The sequence below is a fragment of the Saimiri boliviensis genome, chromosome 1, assembly GCF_048565385.1.
Source record: "Saimiri boliviensis isolate mSaiBol1 chromosome 1, mSaiBol1.pri, whole genome shotgun sequence".
Classification (NCBI taxonomy): domain Eukaryota; kingdom Metazoa; phylum Chordata; class Mammalia; order Primates; family Cebidae; genus Saimiri; species Saimiri boliviensis.
The window spans coordinates 294,187,124-294,207,564 of NC_133449.1; the positions used below are offsets into that span (position 1 = coordinate 294,187,124).

Consider the following 20,441-nt stretch of genomic DNA (forward strand, 5'->3'; position numbering starts at 1 on the left):
CCTCCTGGGTTCAGGCAATTCTCCTGCCTCAGCCTCCCGAGTAGCTGGGACTACAGGCATGAGCCACCATGCCCAGCTAATGTTTTGTATTTTTAGTAGAGACGGGGTTTCACCATGTTGACCAGGATGGTCTCGATCACTTGACCTCATGATCCACCCGTCTCAGCCTCCCAAAGTGCTGGGATTGCAGGCATGAGCCATCGGGCCCGGCCTGATTTTCATGAATTTTAAACTCTTTTTACCCTATGTTGACCATGCTGATGCTATATCGAATAGTTAATTAAAATAGTACCATACAGCTAAAATCCTAAGAAGCTGGTATAGGCTGAGTTTTTAATTTTCATGTTGCTTTGTGAATATCACATTCTTTACAATTCCAAGGGGCCAGAGAAAGCATCTATGACATCCTCTTCGTCCACCCACCATCCCTGTAATTCCTAAACTAAGAGTAAATATCAGGTCAGAATTTATAAGTTTCATCAGCACAACAAATCAGAACACAAGTCCCCTTTGCATTTCTAGCTAAAGGACCAGATGCCTCAAACAAAGAGAGCCAGCTCAGGGCCCTCTCACTGACAAACCGACGTAGGTAGGACCCGGTTAGACAATTCAAGACCTGGCTGGGTTTTCAGTTAATCATACCAAAAATTCACACAAGCAACCTATTGGAAGAAATCCTGTCTGGGGATTCCTCACATTAATGCATTTGAATCTTGGTTTATGAGATAGAAATACCCTGCTCTACCCATCTCCCAGATCTTGAGTCTTCTGTAGGAATAGCGATCAGTGGAGGGAGAGCTTGGAGGAAGAAAGACCAGCAGAGGCTCTCCCTGTAGGACTGGGGAGTAGATTTGAAAGTGCAGAACTAGATGGATCTTGGGAATCACGAGGCACCAGCAGCCCACAGAGCCAAATAGTACACCAATACCTGGCTGAATTTTCTCTTCTGAAGCTCTCTGACAACTACCAGGGACTCCATCTGGCTTTTCTGGATTTCACTTGGACGTCTCAAGACTTCTTGTATTCAGTTAGTGAAAGGGAACTGCCAACTCATGCTGAAGGCCTTCTCTTTTGTGCAGGCCACTTGTGGATGGATGCTGTTAGGGTCCCTCTAGTTTCAGTGACCGTCTCCACCCTAGATCCGTTCCTATACCACCTCACTCTTGGTGTGTTTGTGGGAGGGGTTGGGAGAAGGAGGGGCAGGTAGCATGGTGGGAGACAGGAAGAGGTACAGTAAAATCCCAGGACATCTTTCCAACAGAGTGGTCAATTGTGTTTATCTCTGGATTCATTTCCTAGAGTTGCTGTAATTAGGTAGCACAAATGAGGTGACTTAAAATAACAGAAATGTATCATCTCACAGTTCTGGAGGTGAGAAGTCTGAGAGCAGGATGTTCTCAGGGCCAGGTCCTTCTGAAACCCACAGGGAATCCTTCCTTGCCTTGGTCTCACTTCAGGGGGTTTGCTGGCAATCTTTGGCCTTTCTTAGCTTGCCACCATGTAACTCCAATCCTTGCCTTTAACATTATGTGTCATTCCTGTGTGTCTGTCTCTTCACCTGGCTATCTTCTTAGGAGGACATCCCTTATATGGATTAGGGGGTCACCCTACTTCAGCGTGACCTCATCTTAACTAATTCCATATGCAATGATTCTATTTCCAAATAAGGCCACATTTGGAGAAACTGGGGGCTGAAGCTTTATATCTTCTTTTGGGGACACAATTCAGCCCACCAATCAGGTCAGCTGTTTAGAGAAATATGAGCTGCACAGCTAGTTGTGTATGAGCGCTCTCTCCTCTCTCTCTCTCTCTCTCTCTCTCATTCTTTCTCACCTCTCTCTTTCCCTCTCTTTCTATCTCCTTCATGTTTTAAGGATGAAATCTACTTTGGACTCTCATGTGTTAGGGTTGTGTCGTCATTGAGTTATGAAGTGGGGAAGACACAGCTAACAGAACTGAGAAAAGTTTCTAACTCTGTGGTTTCCCATATGATGACAATGGTAGCCAAAATGTGACAGAACACACTTCCTTTCATATCTGAAAATCAGACGCTGGGGACCCAGATGCTCACATGCCTCGGCTATACAGGCATCTGCAGTTGGCCCCCCACCTGAGGTTGTTGTTAATGGAGCAATCATTAACAACAGAGTTGTTAATGAGTTTCAGAGTCCAAAAGAAGAGCACACTTCAACATACTGAGTAAGGGAGACAGAGGAAACGCTTAGTGAACCAGCCTCTAACTTGAAGGTAAACACTTCAGACGGAGTAAGAAAGGATGTTTTCATGACTCTCAGGAGGGAAGCAGTCCAGGCATGCAGACACAAACATTATCTTACCTGCAAAAACTTTACATTTCTGTGGGTGAATATTTTCAAGAAGAAAAGTACCTGAAGGGGGAACCTAATTTCTGTTGCGTTGTTAACAGTGGCTGGCTCAGGTAAAATCGTGTCTTCTCAGGTCACTAATTGGGATAAATTAAAAAATCCGTTCACTGATCGCTGAGGGCCGTAAAGACAAGGCTAACAAGGAGACAATGACTTCTTTCTCTTTCCCCACACAACAGCCTCATGGTCTTCAGCTAATCTATCGTTTATCTTTCTCTCCTGCCTCTGATTACACCATTAAGTTAGGAAATGCCTGGCTTTGTTCACAAAACATCCCTGAATCTTCAGGAATCGTCAATGTCAAATGATGCAGAAAGCAAATGTCTTGTCCAACTTCTCAATGCCACAAGGATGAGTGTGCTCACAGAACCTCACTCAGCAAGGGATTGGGACCTCGATCACAGGGCCAGAAGACAGCATTGCCCTGCGTAAAAAAAGACAAAACACCGCAGAAAACGAATCTGAGGTTAAGATGTGCAAGACAAAACAAGTCCTCCCATTCCTTGTCAGAAAATCTTCATCAGCTCTGGCTTGAGAAGCAGCAGGGAAGCGCTTAGACACACTGGGTCTGCTTTCATGGTGCCCTCTACTGCTGTGTTAGTTGGAAGCATGTGAAGATCCTGTGGATTACCTCGTTGGGCTCTTCCAAACATGAGTCCCCAAGGCAGTACCTTCCTTTTGGCTGGTGAAGTGTGAGGTCAACAGCTCAGCCAGGGTTCCCACACTTTGTATCAAGATCATTCCATGCAAGTGTGTCATGAAAATGAATAAATGAGTGGACAAATGATTGTGTTGGCTTGGAAATGGCTCATCTTCCCTAAGGGGTTTCTGGGCATTCTTTCCTCCCCTGGTTGGACACAGATGCGCAAGAATCCCATGTGAACTTGCAGCGAAGACGGCCCACTTATCATCCAGGGACGGATGGCTCAAAGGCTCCCGCTTTTTCAGAGCGGTGTTCATAAATGCCAAGCCGAACATTCCAGTGCTGCTGCAGAACCACAAAGTAAAGAAGGCTCTTGCTTAGAAATGAGCTCGGGAGCCAGGGGCAGGTCACAAGAGATGGGAAAAGCATGCATGGGTGGGGGTTGCAATGGGAGTGGGGCCCTTTGCTGTGGAGACAATCATGTGTCCTGATTAATGTAGTTGTTGTTTCCTTGTGTGGAGAAGAGTGATTTTAAGTCAGAAGCCACTGCTGCATCAGCGCGATCTGACGTGGTTGGGCTGGGCGTGGCTTTAGCATCCCATGGAAGAACTAACGATTGGCAGCGTGGCACATTCTATGCAATCTCTGCCACAGGCCCTGTGAATCCCTCCCCCCATTCTAAAATCAAACAGAACAAAACAAAAGAGCCTAAATATTGAGTTTCCTCCCGCAGACGAGTCCAAACCACAGGACATTTTCTGTTTTAGGTCAGACAGAAAAGTAGATCACTAATGATTGCTTTTTGTAAAAGGGAGGGAAGCTTGTTAGACCCTGCATAGCCCTAGGACGCCTCGCTTTGTTGTTAAAGTTAGGCAGCTGGGATTGCTTCGTCCTCTGCTGCCCTGCCAGTGGGTGTCAGGCACAGAAAAGCGGAAAAGTGTGCTGTGCTACTTGCTTTCTGAAATGGCACAGAGTACAGGAAACAGGCAGAGTGGGGGAAGCTGAGATGGTAAATCTGAAAGGAATGGAAAATCCTTTCAATATTAACTTGACCGTATCACTTGCTTAGAATGCAAATTTGAAATATAGTCTTCATCCTGAGACTTTGCTGAAGTTGTTTATCAGTTTCAGGAGATTTTGGGCTGAGATGATGGGGTCTTCCAGATATACAATCATGTCATCTGCAAATAGAGACAATTTGATTTCCTCCTTTCCAATTTGGATACCCTTTATTTCTTTTTCTTGCCTGATTGCTCTGGCTAGAACTTCCAGTACTATACTGAATAGGAGTGGTGAGAGAGGGCATCCTTGTCTAGTGCCAGATTTCAAAGGGAATGCTTCCAGTTTTTGCCCATTCAGTATGATATTGGCTGTTGGTTTGTCGTAAATAGCTTTTATTGTTTTGAGATACGTTCCGTCAATACCTAGTTTATTGAGGGTTTTTAGCATAAAGGGTTGTTGAATTTTGTCAAAAGCCTTCTCTGCATCAATCGAGATAATCATGTGGTTTTTGTCTTTGGTTCTGTTTATGTGGTGAATTATGTTTATGGACTTGCGTATGTTGAACCAGCCTTGCATCCCCGGGATGAATCCTACTTGATCATGGTGGATGAGCTTTTTGATATGCTGTTGCAATCGGTTTGCCAGTATTTTATTGAAGATTTTTGCATCTATGTTCATCATGGATATTGGCCTGAAATTTTCTTTTCTTGTTGAGTCTCTGCCGGGTTTTGGTATCAGGATGATGTTTGTCTCGTAAAATGATTTGGGAAGGATTCCCTCTTTTTGGATTGTCTGGAATAGTTTCAGAAGGAATGGTCAAACCAAATGCCCAACAATGATAGACTGGATAGGGAAAATGTGGTACATATACACCATGGAATATTACGCAGCCATCAAAAACGATGAGTTCACGTCCTTTGTAGGGACATGGATGAACCTGGAAACCATCATTCTCAGCAAACTGACACAAGAGCAGAAAATCAAACACCGTATATTCTCACTCATAGGTGGGTGTTGAACAATGAGAACATATGGACACAGGGAGGGGAGCACTACACACTGGGGTCCGTTGGGGGGAATGGGGGAGGGGCGGGGGGTGGGGAGGTGGGAAGAGATATCATGGGGAGAAATGACAGATACAGGTGAGGGGACGGAAGGCAGCAAACCACACTGCTATGTGTGTACCTATGCAACAATCTTGCATGTTCATCACATGTACCCCAAAACCTAAAATGCAATAAAAAAAAAGACATATAGTCTTCATTTAAAGAAAAGACACGAAAACAATTTCAGGTGCTTGGGAAGACCCACAGACCATCTGCCCCAGGGCCAGCCTTGCAGCTCTTTCTGACCTTTCCTTGAGGGATGGGTTTTCCTGTTCTTCCTCAAGACCTGCCTTCAGTTCATCAACAGTCAATCCCTAGTTACATTGTCAAAATACATCACAATATACCAAATTCCAGCCATTTGGATTTCCATGAGACATGGAAAATCAGGGAAAGCAGAAAAATGCCACAAGGAAGGTGCCTAGTTCAGGCATCTCAATGACAGGTGCAAGTCCGAGCATCTCCAGTGCTCTTCCTGATAGGAAGCTGTTGCTAAGGCTGGGAAGGTAAAGTTTTGCAAACATTTCAGCCAGCTGCAATCTAGAGCTTCTGGATAACGCTAAGCACTGGCTATCACTGCTCCTTAAACACCATATTTATGTGCTTTCTGAAAGCACTTATTTTAGTGGGCTGAAGTTCCAGCACAGAACTAGTTGGTCTTCAGTGATCCTTGTTAGTTAGTTGCTCTGTTCAAGCTCTCCATGTCGCATGCCTCTCTAGAATTAAAGGCACATTTCTAGCCATCAGGCGAGCTAACATAATGGCTGGGTCCAAGTGAAATAACACCCATCCCTTGAGACTTTTCAGTTCTGCCAGAAAAGTAACTCAGGAAAAATCTGACAGCTTCTTGCAGACTCGGTAGCAAGCCTTTGTCATGGGAAGGATAAGTGTCTTCAAGACAAAAACAGCTTCCAGCAACATCAGTTGTTATTAACATCACCATCACCTTGAAGAGCAGTTGGTATCTCAGCAGCTCTGGCTAGGGCTTTTGGGACACAGTGTCATGGATAGGAACTGCAACCATTATTTCCCAATTCACGGACACTACGGAGGACTTCGATTAGCACCAAAGAATAGGAAACATCTGAGAAACTCCTGAGCTCCCTTCAGCAGGAGGTGGTTTATCAGAATCACACCCCAGCAGGTCACGTTAGATACAGGGACACTCCTGGCTTTCATCTTAATGGATTTTCAATAGCACACTCTCTCTGAGTGATCTTTTTTTCTCCTAAAAAGTCTACTTTTCACATTCTTGAATGTGTAAGAATGTCTTGAATATCATTTTCTTATTCATTGATACGAAGTTTTTTCTCGTGCATACCTCACCTTTTTTCTCTGCCAACTCTATTGGTGTGAACCATCTTGTGGGCTTGCCCATGAGCAAGGTCAATTTGCTTCTGGAAAGTTTCCACCACAGGAGTCATGATGAAGTCACACACAGGACAAAGTAGAGAGGAAGACGGTCGGCACTGCCTTTCAACAGAGATGCCCTCTCTGAACTTTACTTTGAAATATAAGAGAGAAACAAAACCTGATGTGGATACTAACAGACAATGTCACCCATGATCTGGAGATAAGCTCTTCAGGGAAGCAGGTGAGGTGAGAGACTTCGGGAAGCCGGTATCAGGCTCTTCCCATTGTTCAAGAGCACAACCTGCTTTTGTTTATTCATTAAACAGATGCTTGTTGAGCACTAGATGCCAGGCACAGTCACAGGCCATGGTATTTGGTTCAGATCTTCTCTTCTGTTTGATTCGGGAGAGTGTTTTAAAGTACTCAGCACATATGTGTATATTACAGAAAAGGGGCTAATTGACAACAGAGGCTATGTCCACTTCATCCAGGATAAGCACCTTCCACCTTACCAGGGTGAAACAGAACAGAAGAGCTGCTTGGTCCTCAGGTGCACCAAGGGGTGAAAGCCAGAAGCTTGAGGGAGGTCTATGTATTAGTTGAAGTTTTCCAGAGGGAAAGAACCAATAGGATATATGTATTTATAGAAGGGAGTTTATTACTGAGGGTTGGCTTACCGGATCACAAGGCGAAGGCCCATGACCGGCCATCTGCAAAGCAGGGAAAGAGATGCTGGGAGTAGCTCAGTCCAAGTCCAAAAGCCTCAAAACCAGGGAAACAAACAGTGTCGCCTTCTGCACTGAGAACGCTGGAGATGCTGCTGTACAGGTCCCAGAATCCAAAGGCCAAAGAACCTAGAGTTTGATGTCCAAGGATAGGAAGCATCTAGCACAGGAGAAAGATGAAAACCAGACAACCCAGCAAGACAGCTTAGCCTGCCTTCTCTCGCCTGCTTTGTTCCGGTGGTGCTGGCAGCCGACTGGGTGGTGCCCACCACATTAAGGGTAGGTCTTCCTCTCCCAGTCCACCGATTCAAATGTCAGACTCCTTTGGCAGCACGCTCTCAGACACACCCAGAAACAATACGTTATCAGCCACCGAGGCAGCCTTCAGTCCAGTCAAGCTGACACCTAACATTAACCATCACAGTCTCATCAGAGCACTCAAGGTCGATGAGGAGCAGGTCCAGGGCCCAGGGTGGACAGCAAGGACATTGACCTGCCACAGCCAGGCAAGGGTCCCAGAAAGAAGACCAGAGCAGAAGAGAGAAGGCCAGGAGTAAGAAAGGGCAAGAATGTGATGCCCAGAAATAGGTCACCAAAGGGATGGGACCAAGTGCTGTGACTTTAGTGGCACAGACTGGCTCAATCAGAAAAGGTGGTGCTGTCTGGCTGTCCTGTGAGCCAGCTCCAACCTTCAGGGGCACCTCTGGCTTTGCAATTAAGTGGGGTTCACTCTCAAGGCACCATGCTACACAGCTTTTTTTTTCCCCCTAAAATATCTTACTTTCAATTGGGAAGTGTGTGTCAGCATCAATAAATGAGGCAAAGGGTAAGAAAACTGATTATTGGATGCAGAAAAGCTCTCAGATCTCAGAAAAAAAAAAAAAAAAGAAAAAACTGACTTTGATTGGTTTTACCTCTGGCATGGATCATAGGGTTATATAAAACAGGCAGGAGTAAGAACAAGGCAAGAACAGCAGGAGTAAGAATGATGGGTGGATCATGAGGTCAGGAGTTTGAGACCAGCCTGGCCAGCACAGTGAAATCCTGTCTCTACTAAAAATATAAAAATTAGCCAGGCATGGTAGCATGTTCCTATAATCCCAGCTACTTGGGAGGCTGAGATAGGAGAATTGCTTGATCCCTGGAGGCAGAGGTTACAGTGAGCCGAGATTGCACCACTGAATTCCAGCCTGGGCAACAGAGCGAGACTCCATCTCAAAAACAAAACAAAAATAAGAGCAAACAAACAAAAACAAATAAATAAAAAAACAGGCAATGAGGTTGAAGAAATCGGGGGGCTTCTAAGCTCCCACTCTTAAGAGTCTCCCATGTGGGGTTAGTTTTAAGTGGATATCATAGAAAATTCGTTGATTTTGAGACATTATGCTTTTTTTGCTATTACTTTACATCAGTAAAACTCATCTTTCCATAGAAGATGCTTCTGAGAAAAGAATATTGTGCAACCAGTTCAGGGATTAATTCAGGAAGTGCCAGAACTTCTGATCAAAAAAGTGGGAAAAAATAATGAGTAAGACGTATTATTTGATAGCACAACAGGTGACTCTGGTTGATAATAACTTATTTGTACATTTAAAAATGGCTGGGCATGGTGGCTCACACCTGTAATCATAGCACTTTGGAAGGCTGAGGCAGGCTGATCACCTGAGGGTCAGGAATTTGAGACCAGCCTGGACAACATGATGAAACCACATCGCTACTAAAAATACAACAATTAGCCAGGAGTGGTGGTGGGTGCCTGTAATCCCAGCTACTCGGAAGGCTGAAGCAGGAGAATTGCTTGAACCTGAGAGGCAGTGGTTGCAGTGAGCCGAGATCGCACCACTGCACTCCAGCCTGGGCAACAGAGCATGCTCTGTCTCTAAAACAAATAAACAACAAACAAACAAAACTAAGAAGCCAGGTACTGAGACTCATGTCTGTAATCCCAGCACTTTGGGAAGCTGAGGTGGATGGATCACTTGAGGCCAGGAGTTTGAGACCAGCCTGGCCAATGTGACAAAACCCCATCTCTACTATATATATAAATCTACTTAGTTTTTCAATATTTTGCTTTAAATTGAGGGCAATTTTGCCTTCCTGAGGGCAAAAAATGCAGCTGGGCATGATGGTGGGTGCCTGTAATCCCAGCTACTAGGGAGGCTGAGGTAGGATAATTTCTTGAACCCAGGAGGCAGAGGTTGCAGTGAGCCGAGATTGTGCCACTACACTCCAGCTTGAGTGACAGAGCAAGATTCTGCCTCAAATAAATAAATAGAAAGTATAATTGGATTACTTGTAACACAAAGAATAAATGCTTGAGGGGATGGATACTTTATTCTCCATGATGTGATTATTTCACATTGAAAGCCTGTATGAAAACATCTCATGTACTCCGTAACTATGTATACCTAGTATATATCCACAAACATTTTTTAAAAATTAGGAAGTGGGACAGAGGCGTGTGCTCCCGAAGAGGATGCTGGCTTTAATGACGGAAGTGAAGGCAAGTCGCTGAGGCTTCTCAAGTTGGTCTCCCTAGCTTCAAGGTCATTACAAAGACAAACCAAGAGAGCAGACACAAAAGAGCTTTAATAGAATGAAAGTGATCTGAAAGTAAAACTCCTTTTCTTCAGCCTGATAAGTACTCTTCTGCTGCTGGGGTTTTACTCAGAGAGCACGTCTCCTACGGTGTCTCACTGAGGTCCCCGGAAGCAATTCTCTCCACATCAGAAACCTGCTAATCTGATTTTGTCTTTTATTTCAGATATGTAACGTATTCAGGCGCTTTAAATTTAATAAAGGGAAATTTAGTAGCGTCATCAGTTATGCATGAAAATCAATAGTGCTACATTTATTTAGGAATACAACACAGGTTTTCTGAATACAGCAGAGCCATAGTAAAGCATGTTTAGATGGCAATTTTGAGAATTTATTGGAAAATTAACTTCCATTCTTATCTTAGCTAAGGAATCATAACTATAATTATGCATTTTTGCAACTCCACTGCCTTAAGCTTGGTTACAGATTAGTAGAGTTTCATTGTGTGGAGGATGGTGAAAATTAGATTAGGTGAAAAAAACAGGCTGCACCTGTGTTTTTGCAAACGTTGTAATTGGTCAGGAATGGCTATACAGTGTGATGACCGCCCTTCCTAACCCCAGGCTCCAGTGGAGAAATAGGTGGCCATGTACTGTCAATATAAAACAGCTTTTCGGAGTAATAAATCTATGCAAATATTTAAGGCATTTATATTATTTTAAAATAAATACAGAAATAGCACTCCTAGAAAATACTTTCACATCTGGTTTATTTCTGGTGGGTTCAGAAAAAAACCTAACATTTGTTATAAAATGGTTTTTTTGTTTGTTTTTGAGATGTGATATGGAGAGTATCATAATGACTAAAACAATTTTTTTCAAACAAATATTCATTAGAAGCCTACAAAAGTAATTCGATAACAGGAAACTCGTTATAAACCAGAGTGAGTGCCCGTGGTAGAATCATTCTTGCTGCATCTAGGCTTTCAGTTAAAAGACTTAGAGCAATCATATATTTTCTTGGAAGTCAAGTTCTTCAAGGACAAAAAATGTTCAGGGCTGATAGTTCTCCTTCCACACAACAGTATTTTAGAAAATCTCTAGTAAGAAATGTAACAATAACTTGTGAATATGGCTACTTATTTTTTCAATATTTTGCTTTGAACTGAGGGCATTTTTTTTTTTCCTGAGGACATCTGGCAATTTCTAGGGACATTTTCAGTTGTCATGATTTTGGGCAGAGGGGATTGTGACTGGCATTCAGTGAGTAGAGGCCAGGGATGTCCCTAAACACTAAACACCCTACCTACCATGCACAGGACAGTGCCCCCACCCCGCCCCAGCAGAGAATTATTTAGTCTACAATGTCAATAGTTCTGAGCTGGACAATCTTAGATTACTTTTATCAACACAGTTCAAGTTATAATACAGTTCTTCTCTCTGAACCACTTCACATCTTCTATGTGAATTTGAGAATACATAATCAGATACAATCTATAACAAAAATACATATCTTTCTGAGGCATCACTTCGAAGAACTTCTATCAGAATAATTTATCAATGACAATGACGTTGCTAACCGCACGTACTCAACACACACTCACACAATCCACATGCCGAGAAAGAACTAAAGAAAGAGAAGGAAGAGGCATCGGCTCACCTCTCAAACAAGACCTGGCTGTAGTCACCCAGGACGTGAGCATGGGTGTGGAGCAGGATGGTGTTGTAGCCCACCAAGGCCACCATCATGATCAACATCTTCAGCTCGTAGTTGACCCGCAGGAACACAGAACAGGATATCAGTCCCAGAATGCAGCTGTATATAAAGTACTGAAACAGGAAAAGACAACAGACAGATAAAAAACTTAGGATCTCTTCTGAGAAATGCTCAACCACAAGTACCGTTGGGGCCACTGCCAAGCTCATGTGGTCAACATATAAACTGGCTGTGAAAACAGAGCCCTGTTTCTTATCTTTGAGCCAGTGGTAAATGCCTGGATATGTTAAATTCAGAGAAAAAAAATATCCACAGTTTTCCAACTCAATCTTGCATGATAAATAAAAATAAGCATGTATATTGCCAGATACTTTTTAGAACTAAAATTATTAAAAAAAATATGGAAGACACATCATTATAAACCAACGTCATTTTTTTCTTGAAAATGAAAACAGCGTGGCCTCCTACATATTCCTTAAATATATGTTGAAGTGAACAGAATCTCGTTTGGCCTTTCAATTCTTTCATTAAGAGAATATAAATCATTCCGGATAACTCTGTTAAAAGCATAAGGAAGCCCAGACATTTTATTAGAAGAGAAATTGTGTGTCAGCAGGCCTATTTAAAACAGAAGGATTTAAGTTAAAAGCCTGACCAGGCGAGTCATGAATCCCCTGGGAGTTGGACAGGCACCAGAAGAAAGTGGAAGAACCAAGTGGGAACCAGAACTGGTACCTCCCATCTGAGGTCAGAGCAAGCTGCAGGCAGGCCCACCCAAGTGAGCCATTTCCTCACAATTTACCACTGTGGCAGGTTCAGGTAGGCTTTGGATAGCTCTGAATTCAACTCTTCACTCACGCATTTGCTCACTTACTTGCAGCCAGTGACCTAACTTGCTTATATCACAGTGTCTGCATGACACTGTAAAATGAGGGTAATCATATTATCCTTGTAGGTCACTGGAAACAACAGAGATAAAAGAGTAATGTACAGAGCCAGAGTCCTGCACGCCAGGGGGTACTCCCTACAGTGAAACAGGTGCCAGCCTCAAAACGCTTTATTTGCTATATCACGGGGTTTCTGTGAACAAGGGGTTGTGTTACTATCTTAGCATTCCTAGAACAGAAAAAAAAAAAAACAACTCTCAAAAAAAAAAAAAATTAAGACTTTTAGTAAAACGTAGATCTTACTGACTTTTTTTCTTTTTTATATGGAGTTTTGATCTGTCGCCCAGGCTGGAGTGTAGTGGTGCAATCTTGGCTCACTGCAACCTCTGCCTCCTGGATTCAAGCAATTCTCTTGCCCCAGCCTCCTGAGCAGCTGAGATTACAGGCGCCCACCACCATGCCTGGCTAATTTTTGTATTTTTAGTAGAGATGGGGTTTTACCATGTTGTGTTGGTCAGGCTGGTCTCAAACTCCTGACCTCATGATCTGCCAGCCTCGGCCTTCCAAAGTGCTGGGATTACAGGCATGAGCCACTGTGCCTGGCCCCTTATTGATGTGTTTTAAACCTTGTCTTTAAAAGATAGCCTAGCTTTTAAACTATTCACTTATAATTTCATCATACTGAGTCAGCCAGGTATGAACTGCTCATTTTTGTTCTTCCACCTCCTCTGATTTCCCCAGCTAAAGCCATCTATGTTAAGCTACGTGGAAGGTGACGGATATTAGCTCAACAGTCCTGTTCTTGTAGAAGAAAGAAAAGTTGGAAATATGAGCTTGCAGTGATCATACGGCAGGCTTTCTCTTTGTAAGAGGCATGCTTGAGTGGAGGAACCCAAGGAGGAATGAATAGAAATTCCATCAGTAAGAACTTTGACCTGGTATTGTGGCTTCAAAAGGAAGACCAACACCTCACACTGGATTACACACCAACTAGGTCACTCTTCAGTGGGTGAAAGTCTTCCTCTGCAGGGGAATGTGAAGGCCACTCTTCGTTTCAGGTGGCAGCGTTTTAAGAAATACTGAGTGTTGTAAGCACTGTGTCAGCTGCAATTGCCAGATGGCAGCCCTCCATACTTCTGTCTCTCATGCTCTCCCACAACAGAGAACAAAAAAAGGGAAAGAAGAGACAATGTGTGTTAATGTAGTAAAATGATAGAATCAATAGAGCTGTGAACACATGCACAGGCAGTATCTCAGAGGCAGGCGAGATGTAGCATACCCTGTGAAAGGACAACTTATTTCTATGAGAGTTCTGCCCATGTCACCTTAGATAAGTTACTGAGTACCTACTTCAGGGCAGGTCTGAGGACTTTGATACAAGGTACACTAATGCTCTATGTCGCTTAGAAAAAGAGGACTCAAAATACAGCAGTGAGTTCTGCGAAACAGGTACACAACGTGGACTGAAATTTGGCAGAGTAAGCTTGTTTCTGATGAATATAATAAAATATTGGCTTGCATTTCATATGGCTGTCTTTTTAGTTCATTTTTCTAGTAATTCACCATTATATTTTTCAAAAGCATTGGTCTGTTACAGACTAGAAATTACAAAAAAAAAAAAAAAAGCAAAATGAAGAAAAGGCCTTCACAAAGAGTTTGAGAAGCCCTTATTTATAACCTAGTAAGCCTTTAGTCAATAGTCTTGAGTATTATAAAAGTGCTCCTTAAAACCCAGGAAACTGCCCCAGGAACTGGTGGGGGTAAGGCTCCTATTCAGTAGTTCTGTCCCATCAGATCCCCCAAAACAGCTGAGCTTAACAAAACAATCTGTGTCTTCCACAAGTCACTCAAAGTAAAGATGATGGTAATATTCACCTTGGGGAATTCTGATGAAGATTAAGTAACACAAGTTCAGAATAGCCTAGTCCATGAGAAGCTGTGTAAATTTTGCTATTTTTATTATAAAGCTCTTGGTCAGCTTTCATTTTTGAAAGAGCTCTGTTTCTAAAATTATGCTTGAAAACCACTGTTACAATGAAAGCTATCAACCAGTTCAGCATAATCAAATGAGAGGGCAGAATAAGGAATCACTTAGAAGCATGTGTGTGTCTGTATCAATGGGTGTACATGGATTATTTTGGTGTGTGGGTACCCGGGGTAAAATTTTAAAGGTTCTCACAGTCTGAACCTTTGAACTATGTGTCAATACCTATAAACTATGCTAAGGTTTCACATTTCAAAAAATATTCTGAGGCTTTAATTTTTTTTTCACATTTCAGGAACATCTACTCAAATATATATGTTCATGGGAAGTAGACTTTTAGTCCATTTCTATTAAATGGCTTTCTAGAATGCTTGGAGGCTGTGCAAGGGGTAATCTGGCATGCAAAGGTAGTTTGAGAACCTGCAAATTGCCCCCGAAGGATGTGCGGGAGAGAATACTACAGGATGGCCAGACTGGGAGCCTGTGCCGCCTCCATAGTTTAGTTGACCAGGGAGGGCGCTGGCTGGTCAGCGGTTCTGGCGATAGGATATTGAACTGACTTCTATTGGACTGTACTTACTGGTGACCCGATTGCTAATAATGTTTACCAGTCTTGATATAATTTTTGAAACCAACTTGCACTTTACAGTAAGGTAACAGCCACTGGTATCGTGGGTAATTTATTAACACTAAAGTCTCTGGGTCTTACAGCTTCTTCACCTGCAAAACCAGAGTCCCAATAAGATCTACTTCACCAGGGTCATCTTTGGATGAAATGACATAATGCATACCAAGTGCCTGCTGTGGTATAAACAGCTTACGTGGCAAAGATCCTTTATGGCTAATTTTGGTATTTTAAAAGGACTATGTTTTCCTGCTACAGAAATAATACATCAGTGTCAAAAAACTGGGAAATATGCAAAAGAATCCATATAAAAACAATGGTCTCTGATAATCCCTAATGTCCGCTTTAGCCACTATTTGTTATTTGTATATGTGTTTCCAGCCTTTTTCTTGCTATTTAATATTGGTAGTATTACTTTAGAAAGTTAGGATTATACTGCTTAGAATTTTTTAAAACAATTCTTTTCAATGAATAATTTATTATGAATATGTATTTATATATCATTTTTTTTACAATGTCTTGTATGGTGGTTAAAATAAATTCTGTTATAACTTACATGGTGGTTAAGTATAACCACTGTGCATTTTCAAATCTTTAGGCTGTTTTCTTTCTTTCACTTTCTTTTTTGTTGTTGATGTTTTATAAACACATGTACAAACACGTTTTTGGTAAACCTCTCCTTTTTTAAAATTGATTTCCAAAGTTAGTATTACAGGGTAAAAAGTATGTCTGTCTTGTACTTTTTTTGATAATGATTGAAATGATCACTTAGAAGCGTTATATCACTTTATATCACCACCAGCAGTGAACTGCGCGTGCTTCTCAACTTGCTGGTCAACTTCAGACATCACATGCCATGGGGTTTGAGAGAAACGGTGCCTGTCTGGTGCACACCCACAAAATGGCTTTTCCAGTGTTCCCTGGATCCATGAGGGAGGAAGCCAGGATATCTCCAGGCTCCTTGGGGACTGCTAAACCCATGAGTTCATAATGCATTTCCGCACAGCCAGTCCATGCAGACCTGGGGCTTCCTTGGCAACACTGGCCAGCATCTTCAAGGCCCCATGATCAGAAAGACAGTAGTACGTTTACTACACGCCATGTAGACTGTGCTTTTTCAGAATCTTTTAAGGTTGAATAAATGTTGCCTTTCCTTTCCCCACCTTGAGTTTTTAATAATTTTCTTTGATTGCAAATAAGATATTATACAGGTTTACCTAAATGTAATTCATAATGATTTCCTTATTCTTTTAATGATACCAAGTCATCTCAAACATAGTGGAAGGAGAGATTTAAAAGGATATTGCCAGCTATACATTTTTTTCCTGTCAAAATGCATCTTCGCATTAAAATTTTAAATGTAAAGTGCTACGTGGATGTGAAAGGGGACTGCTCAGTCGGTGCACTCTCTCCCCAGTATCCAGCCTATGGATCATGGGGATGCTAGCACCATTGGTTCAAGGAGGAAGAGGCAGGCCACACCATTAATTTAAATATTTCTCTAAAACAGAGGGCTCCAAAAGGCCCACAGTGAGATTACAGTCAATAAGCTCTCAGGAAGACTCCAGCTTTTCACTTTTCATATAACTAAATAGAGAAGTCAATGCCTAATCCTCACTGAAGTTGATGATAATACCTAATTTGAAGGACAGGATCTCCTGGGTAAGGAATGAACTGATACCACCCCCTCTTCCCAATGTCCCCATGGGGACACTGCTTTTAGAACATGGTCATCTTGCCCTTGACCCAGTCAAGGCCTCAGAAGCCTCCATTTTTCCCTTCCCATCATTTAATTTATTGGGAGCTGTGAGCTTCCCAATAAATTAAATGATGGGAAGGGGAAAATGACCAGAGCAAAATATCAAGGAAGCAAATCAGAGGAGAAACAAGAAAATCAATCCACTTTATTGCCATAGCTACTGGAGTTAAAATTTTTGGTATTTTGAAAGCATACATATTGAATTACCAATTTGAGTCTCCAAAATAGTTCACTTAGCATTCTCAAAACTGGTTATTTGAGACGGAAACTAAATGAGCACAATCTGCACTACTTTTAGATAATTATTCAGAAAGTGAAAAGGAGAGCATAAAAACTTTTTTTTTTTTCCACAAATGATTTGTGGAAGAACAAAGTTGTTAAGCAGTAAATAACTGACTTAACTCTCCACTTAAAAGATTAATGCGTTAATAAGTTTGGAAATTTCAACCTAGGTCCTTTGGGACACTGGTGAAGATGAGTCCGTTAGCAAGAATTACTGAGGAATGGAATCACTGGGCAGCGTATGTTGCCAAAGAAGAGGGAGGAAAATGAGGTGTGGGCAGTTTTATCACAGCTTTAAGGGGGATAATATTAATTCACTGGAACAATTAGCAACATCTCTAAGTAAAAAACCCAGAAACATGGTGATATATAATTGAGTGCCATATGGTAGGATATATGCTAGAAATGTTGTAGTGGTTAAGAGAATAAGGCAATCATTACTGGTGAAAGCATGAAAATAACATTGTAAGTTTGCAAATGTGAGTTTTGCCAGTCCCCAGGGCCTGGACTTGTAGCAGAGGCTGGCATTTGTAAATTCAGGACTACTCAGGGATTGATATCAGAGAGGAAATGCAAACTCTAGAACAGATCTAAGACTAAAGAATATATGTTATACAGACTACTAGCATACAGAAGAGCCACCAAAGCAGTCATAATTGCAATGTTCTTACCGGGAGGAAAAATAAATTTTGTGCACGCAGAATTGCCGCCTGATTATTTGAGGCTGAAAAACTTGTGTTTGATGTATTGGCAGTTGGAGGGATTGTTTCCTCAGAGTCACTCAGGAAAAACTGCAAAGAGAAGGTTGTTGTTATTGTTGTTTTTTTTAAATGAATTAGCAGTGCAAATTAGACAAGATAACCAGCAGGTGGCTGCTAACTTTATGAATTCTGTGTTCCTTATGCACAGTAAACAGGATTGTTCATGTGGATTTGGGATTTTCTATTCAATAAGTAATGAACAATTTATTGTTCTATACATTCCATAAAGAATTCCAGAACTTCAAAATTCACATGAAAGAAATTCGAGGCACCTCTCTCAAACAATAAAAAGTACACAAAGCCCTTGGCAGAAAGCATGGTTAGAATGACATTTGAAGCCGATACCACCTTTGAAGCCGGTATCACCATGCATACATTCACTTCTCTACCATCAAACTGGAGTCTGCAGAATGTTTTTATTCTCCAGTATCTTTTCCATCTCGGCTCAAACATTTAATGAGTCAATATAGTTCTATGAATTATTGATTTTTAGAATGAAAATTAATTCTGTGGGCAAAATGCAATCACCAGCCTCTACATTTATATCTATTATTTGTGAGTGCTTGGCAACTCAGATCATAAGGGGTGAAAAATTTAAAAGGATGAATGTTCTCAGGACTGCTGGAAAGGGGACTTTAAAGAAACAAAAGGTAATGCTGAGAAAATAATTAGCTCTTATGTAATGGTCTTACATAATATAAGCATCAGAAGGACAGCATCAACCTGCTAGCAAGGCAGGAGAAAATCTCTCTCTCTCTCTCTCTCTCTCTCTCTCTCTCTCTCTCATTCTTTTTCTCTCTCTCTCATTCACTGTCCTACAGAAGCTGCACACAGACTAAACACCCAAGGATCAGTCACTTTTTGGTCATGTGGCTAAGGGTCAGAGGCATGTTCTGGAAACACAAACTACAGAACCATGACTTGAACCAGTTCCTTTTACTGAAATAAATTAATTTCATTTATAAATCTATCAAACAGATTTTGTTTTCTGCACAGGGTTAACCACACATATTCAAGGTTTAAAAAAGAAAACTTCCCTTAAAGTTGCTATGGTTGCTTTTGTTCATTTCTATCGAGTTATTTCTCTGGATTGCCTAGTTCTTGTCCAATACCTGAACTACTTTATTTAGACAGATAAGAAGGCATTTATTTAATCTATTATTGAGAACATTCTTCTAGATGTGGTATTTCTGCCCATTATATAATTTGATTAAATTAGGCAAAATGCTGACTTAAGAATCAAAGAAATGAGTAATTTCTATATGTATGATGCAGGAATTTGTAAAAATTGTCACATCCCTGGCTGAACTGCAAGTGTGCTAACATTTTGGAAAAAAATTATATCAGAGATTGAAAAAAAAAATGAAGTAATTAAACAAGCAAGCTCCAAAAAAGTACAAATGTAGATTAAGATTTGATAGACCAGAAATTCAATTGATTTAAATATTTTAAGAAATCAAGAAATGGCAAACAAAAGATTGTTAACTTGGTGCATTACTGGTCTTAAGTGCCAAGGTTCTTAAAATATTTTTAAAAACTTCTTGATTACATCACCATATAGGCAAAAACCTAGGTAAAATCAAGTATTCTTGACATACAACGAATGAGTAGTTTACTTTGTGAAAAAAATGTGTCTTGCAATAAATACGATGGTTGAACCTGAAGAACAGAAAACTCCAATCACCATACACTATGTTTCCTATCTCACTTCTACTGTCTTTCTAGTATTTGTTAATTACCCGTAAATTCAAGATTCTTCGTTCTGTCTAAAATTATATTACAATTTTGAATCAACCTCTCTTCCTCTGACTTCTTTGCATTTTCAAGTAACAAACTCATGCCATTCCCTAATTATAGCCAGTTAAATACTCAAGAGAGCTATTAATCCCTTGCCCACCTTCCTTCCAGGTAAAGCTGCCCCAACTTTCTCCACTGAAAATATTTTTAGCATCATAATGATTTAGGAAGCACTTCTCTGAACCTAATTTAATTTTCTACATCCTTTGTCATAATTAGGATAATGATGTCATCATTCTGAACAATACATCCTAAATAAAATGCTAATGAACACTGCATATTTTTAGTTTGCTTGCAAATTTTACATTTCTCAGGCAATTAAAAACATATTAGAATTATATTTTTCTAATCACATTAAGTTGTAAACAGGTGCATTTAGTATTATTGTTTTATGCCTGATAACATCATTGTGTTTGTCATTTGGTTGGAATTAGACTAGTAGTCTAGTCTACCTGACTAGCCTACTAGTTAACTATGGCTAACTCCTTGTCTGGGTGGCTCACAGATTTATATATGCTTTACTTAGAATACACTTCTTGGAAATTTCTCAGAAGAAATTGCAAAATGCTGAAAGGAATCAAGTGACGTCATTCTCAAAATGTCAGGAATAAAATGGGAGCACATTCGGCTGCTCAGACATGATTCTCAACAGCCAGCTGGAGACTAAGATGGAAAAAACACTATGTATAAAACAAACATGGACAACTAATTGCTTTTCTCCACTTTTTATTGAGGTGCTGGTATCACATGGATAAACGTCAAATGTATAAGGTATCCCGGTAAAATTGCACAATTCACTGAAAATAAAACTGACTTGGACGTTTTGGCATTCAATATCAATGAATAATGAGACTTAAAACCAGTCCTCTGAACACACTG

At 41.1% G+C, this 20,441-nt stretch overlaps 1 protein-coding gene across 1 annotated transcript in view; it reads right to left on the bottom strand.

Annotated features, from left to right (window-relative positions):
• The window catches only part of ADCY2 (adenylate cyclase 2), a 445,240-nt gene that overhangs the window by 49,159 nt on the left and 375,640 nt on the right, over nucleotides 1–20,441 (bottom strand). The window contains exons 17-18 of the mRNA XM_003932504.4: nucleotides 17,676–17,795; nucleotides 11,411–11,580 (exon numbers count right to left, since the gene is read on the bottom strand). Of these exons, the coding sequence (XP_003932553.2) occupies nucleotides 11,411–11,580; nucleotides 17,676–17,795 (290 nt within the window). The remainder of the gene's footprint in view (nucleotides 1–11,410; nucleotides 11,581–17,675; nucleotides 17,796–20,441) is intronic.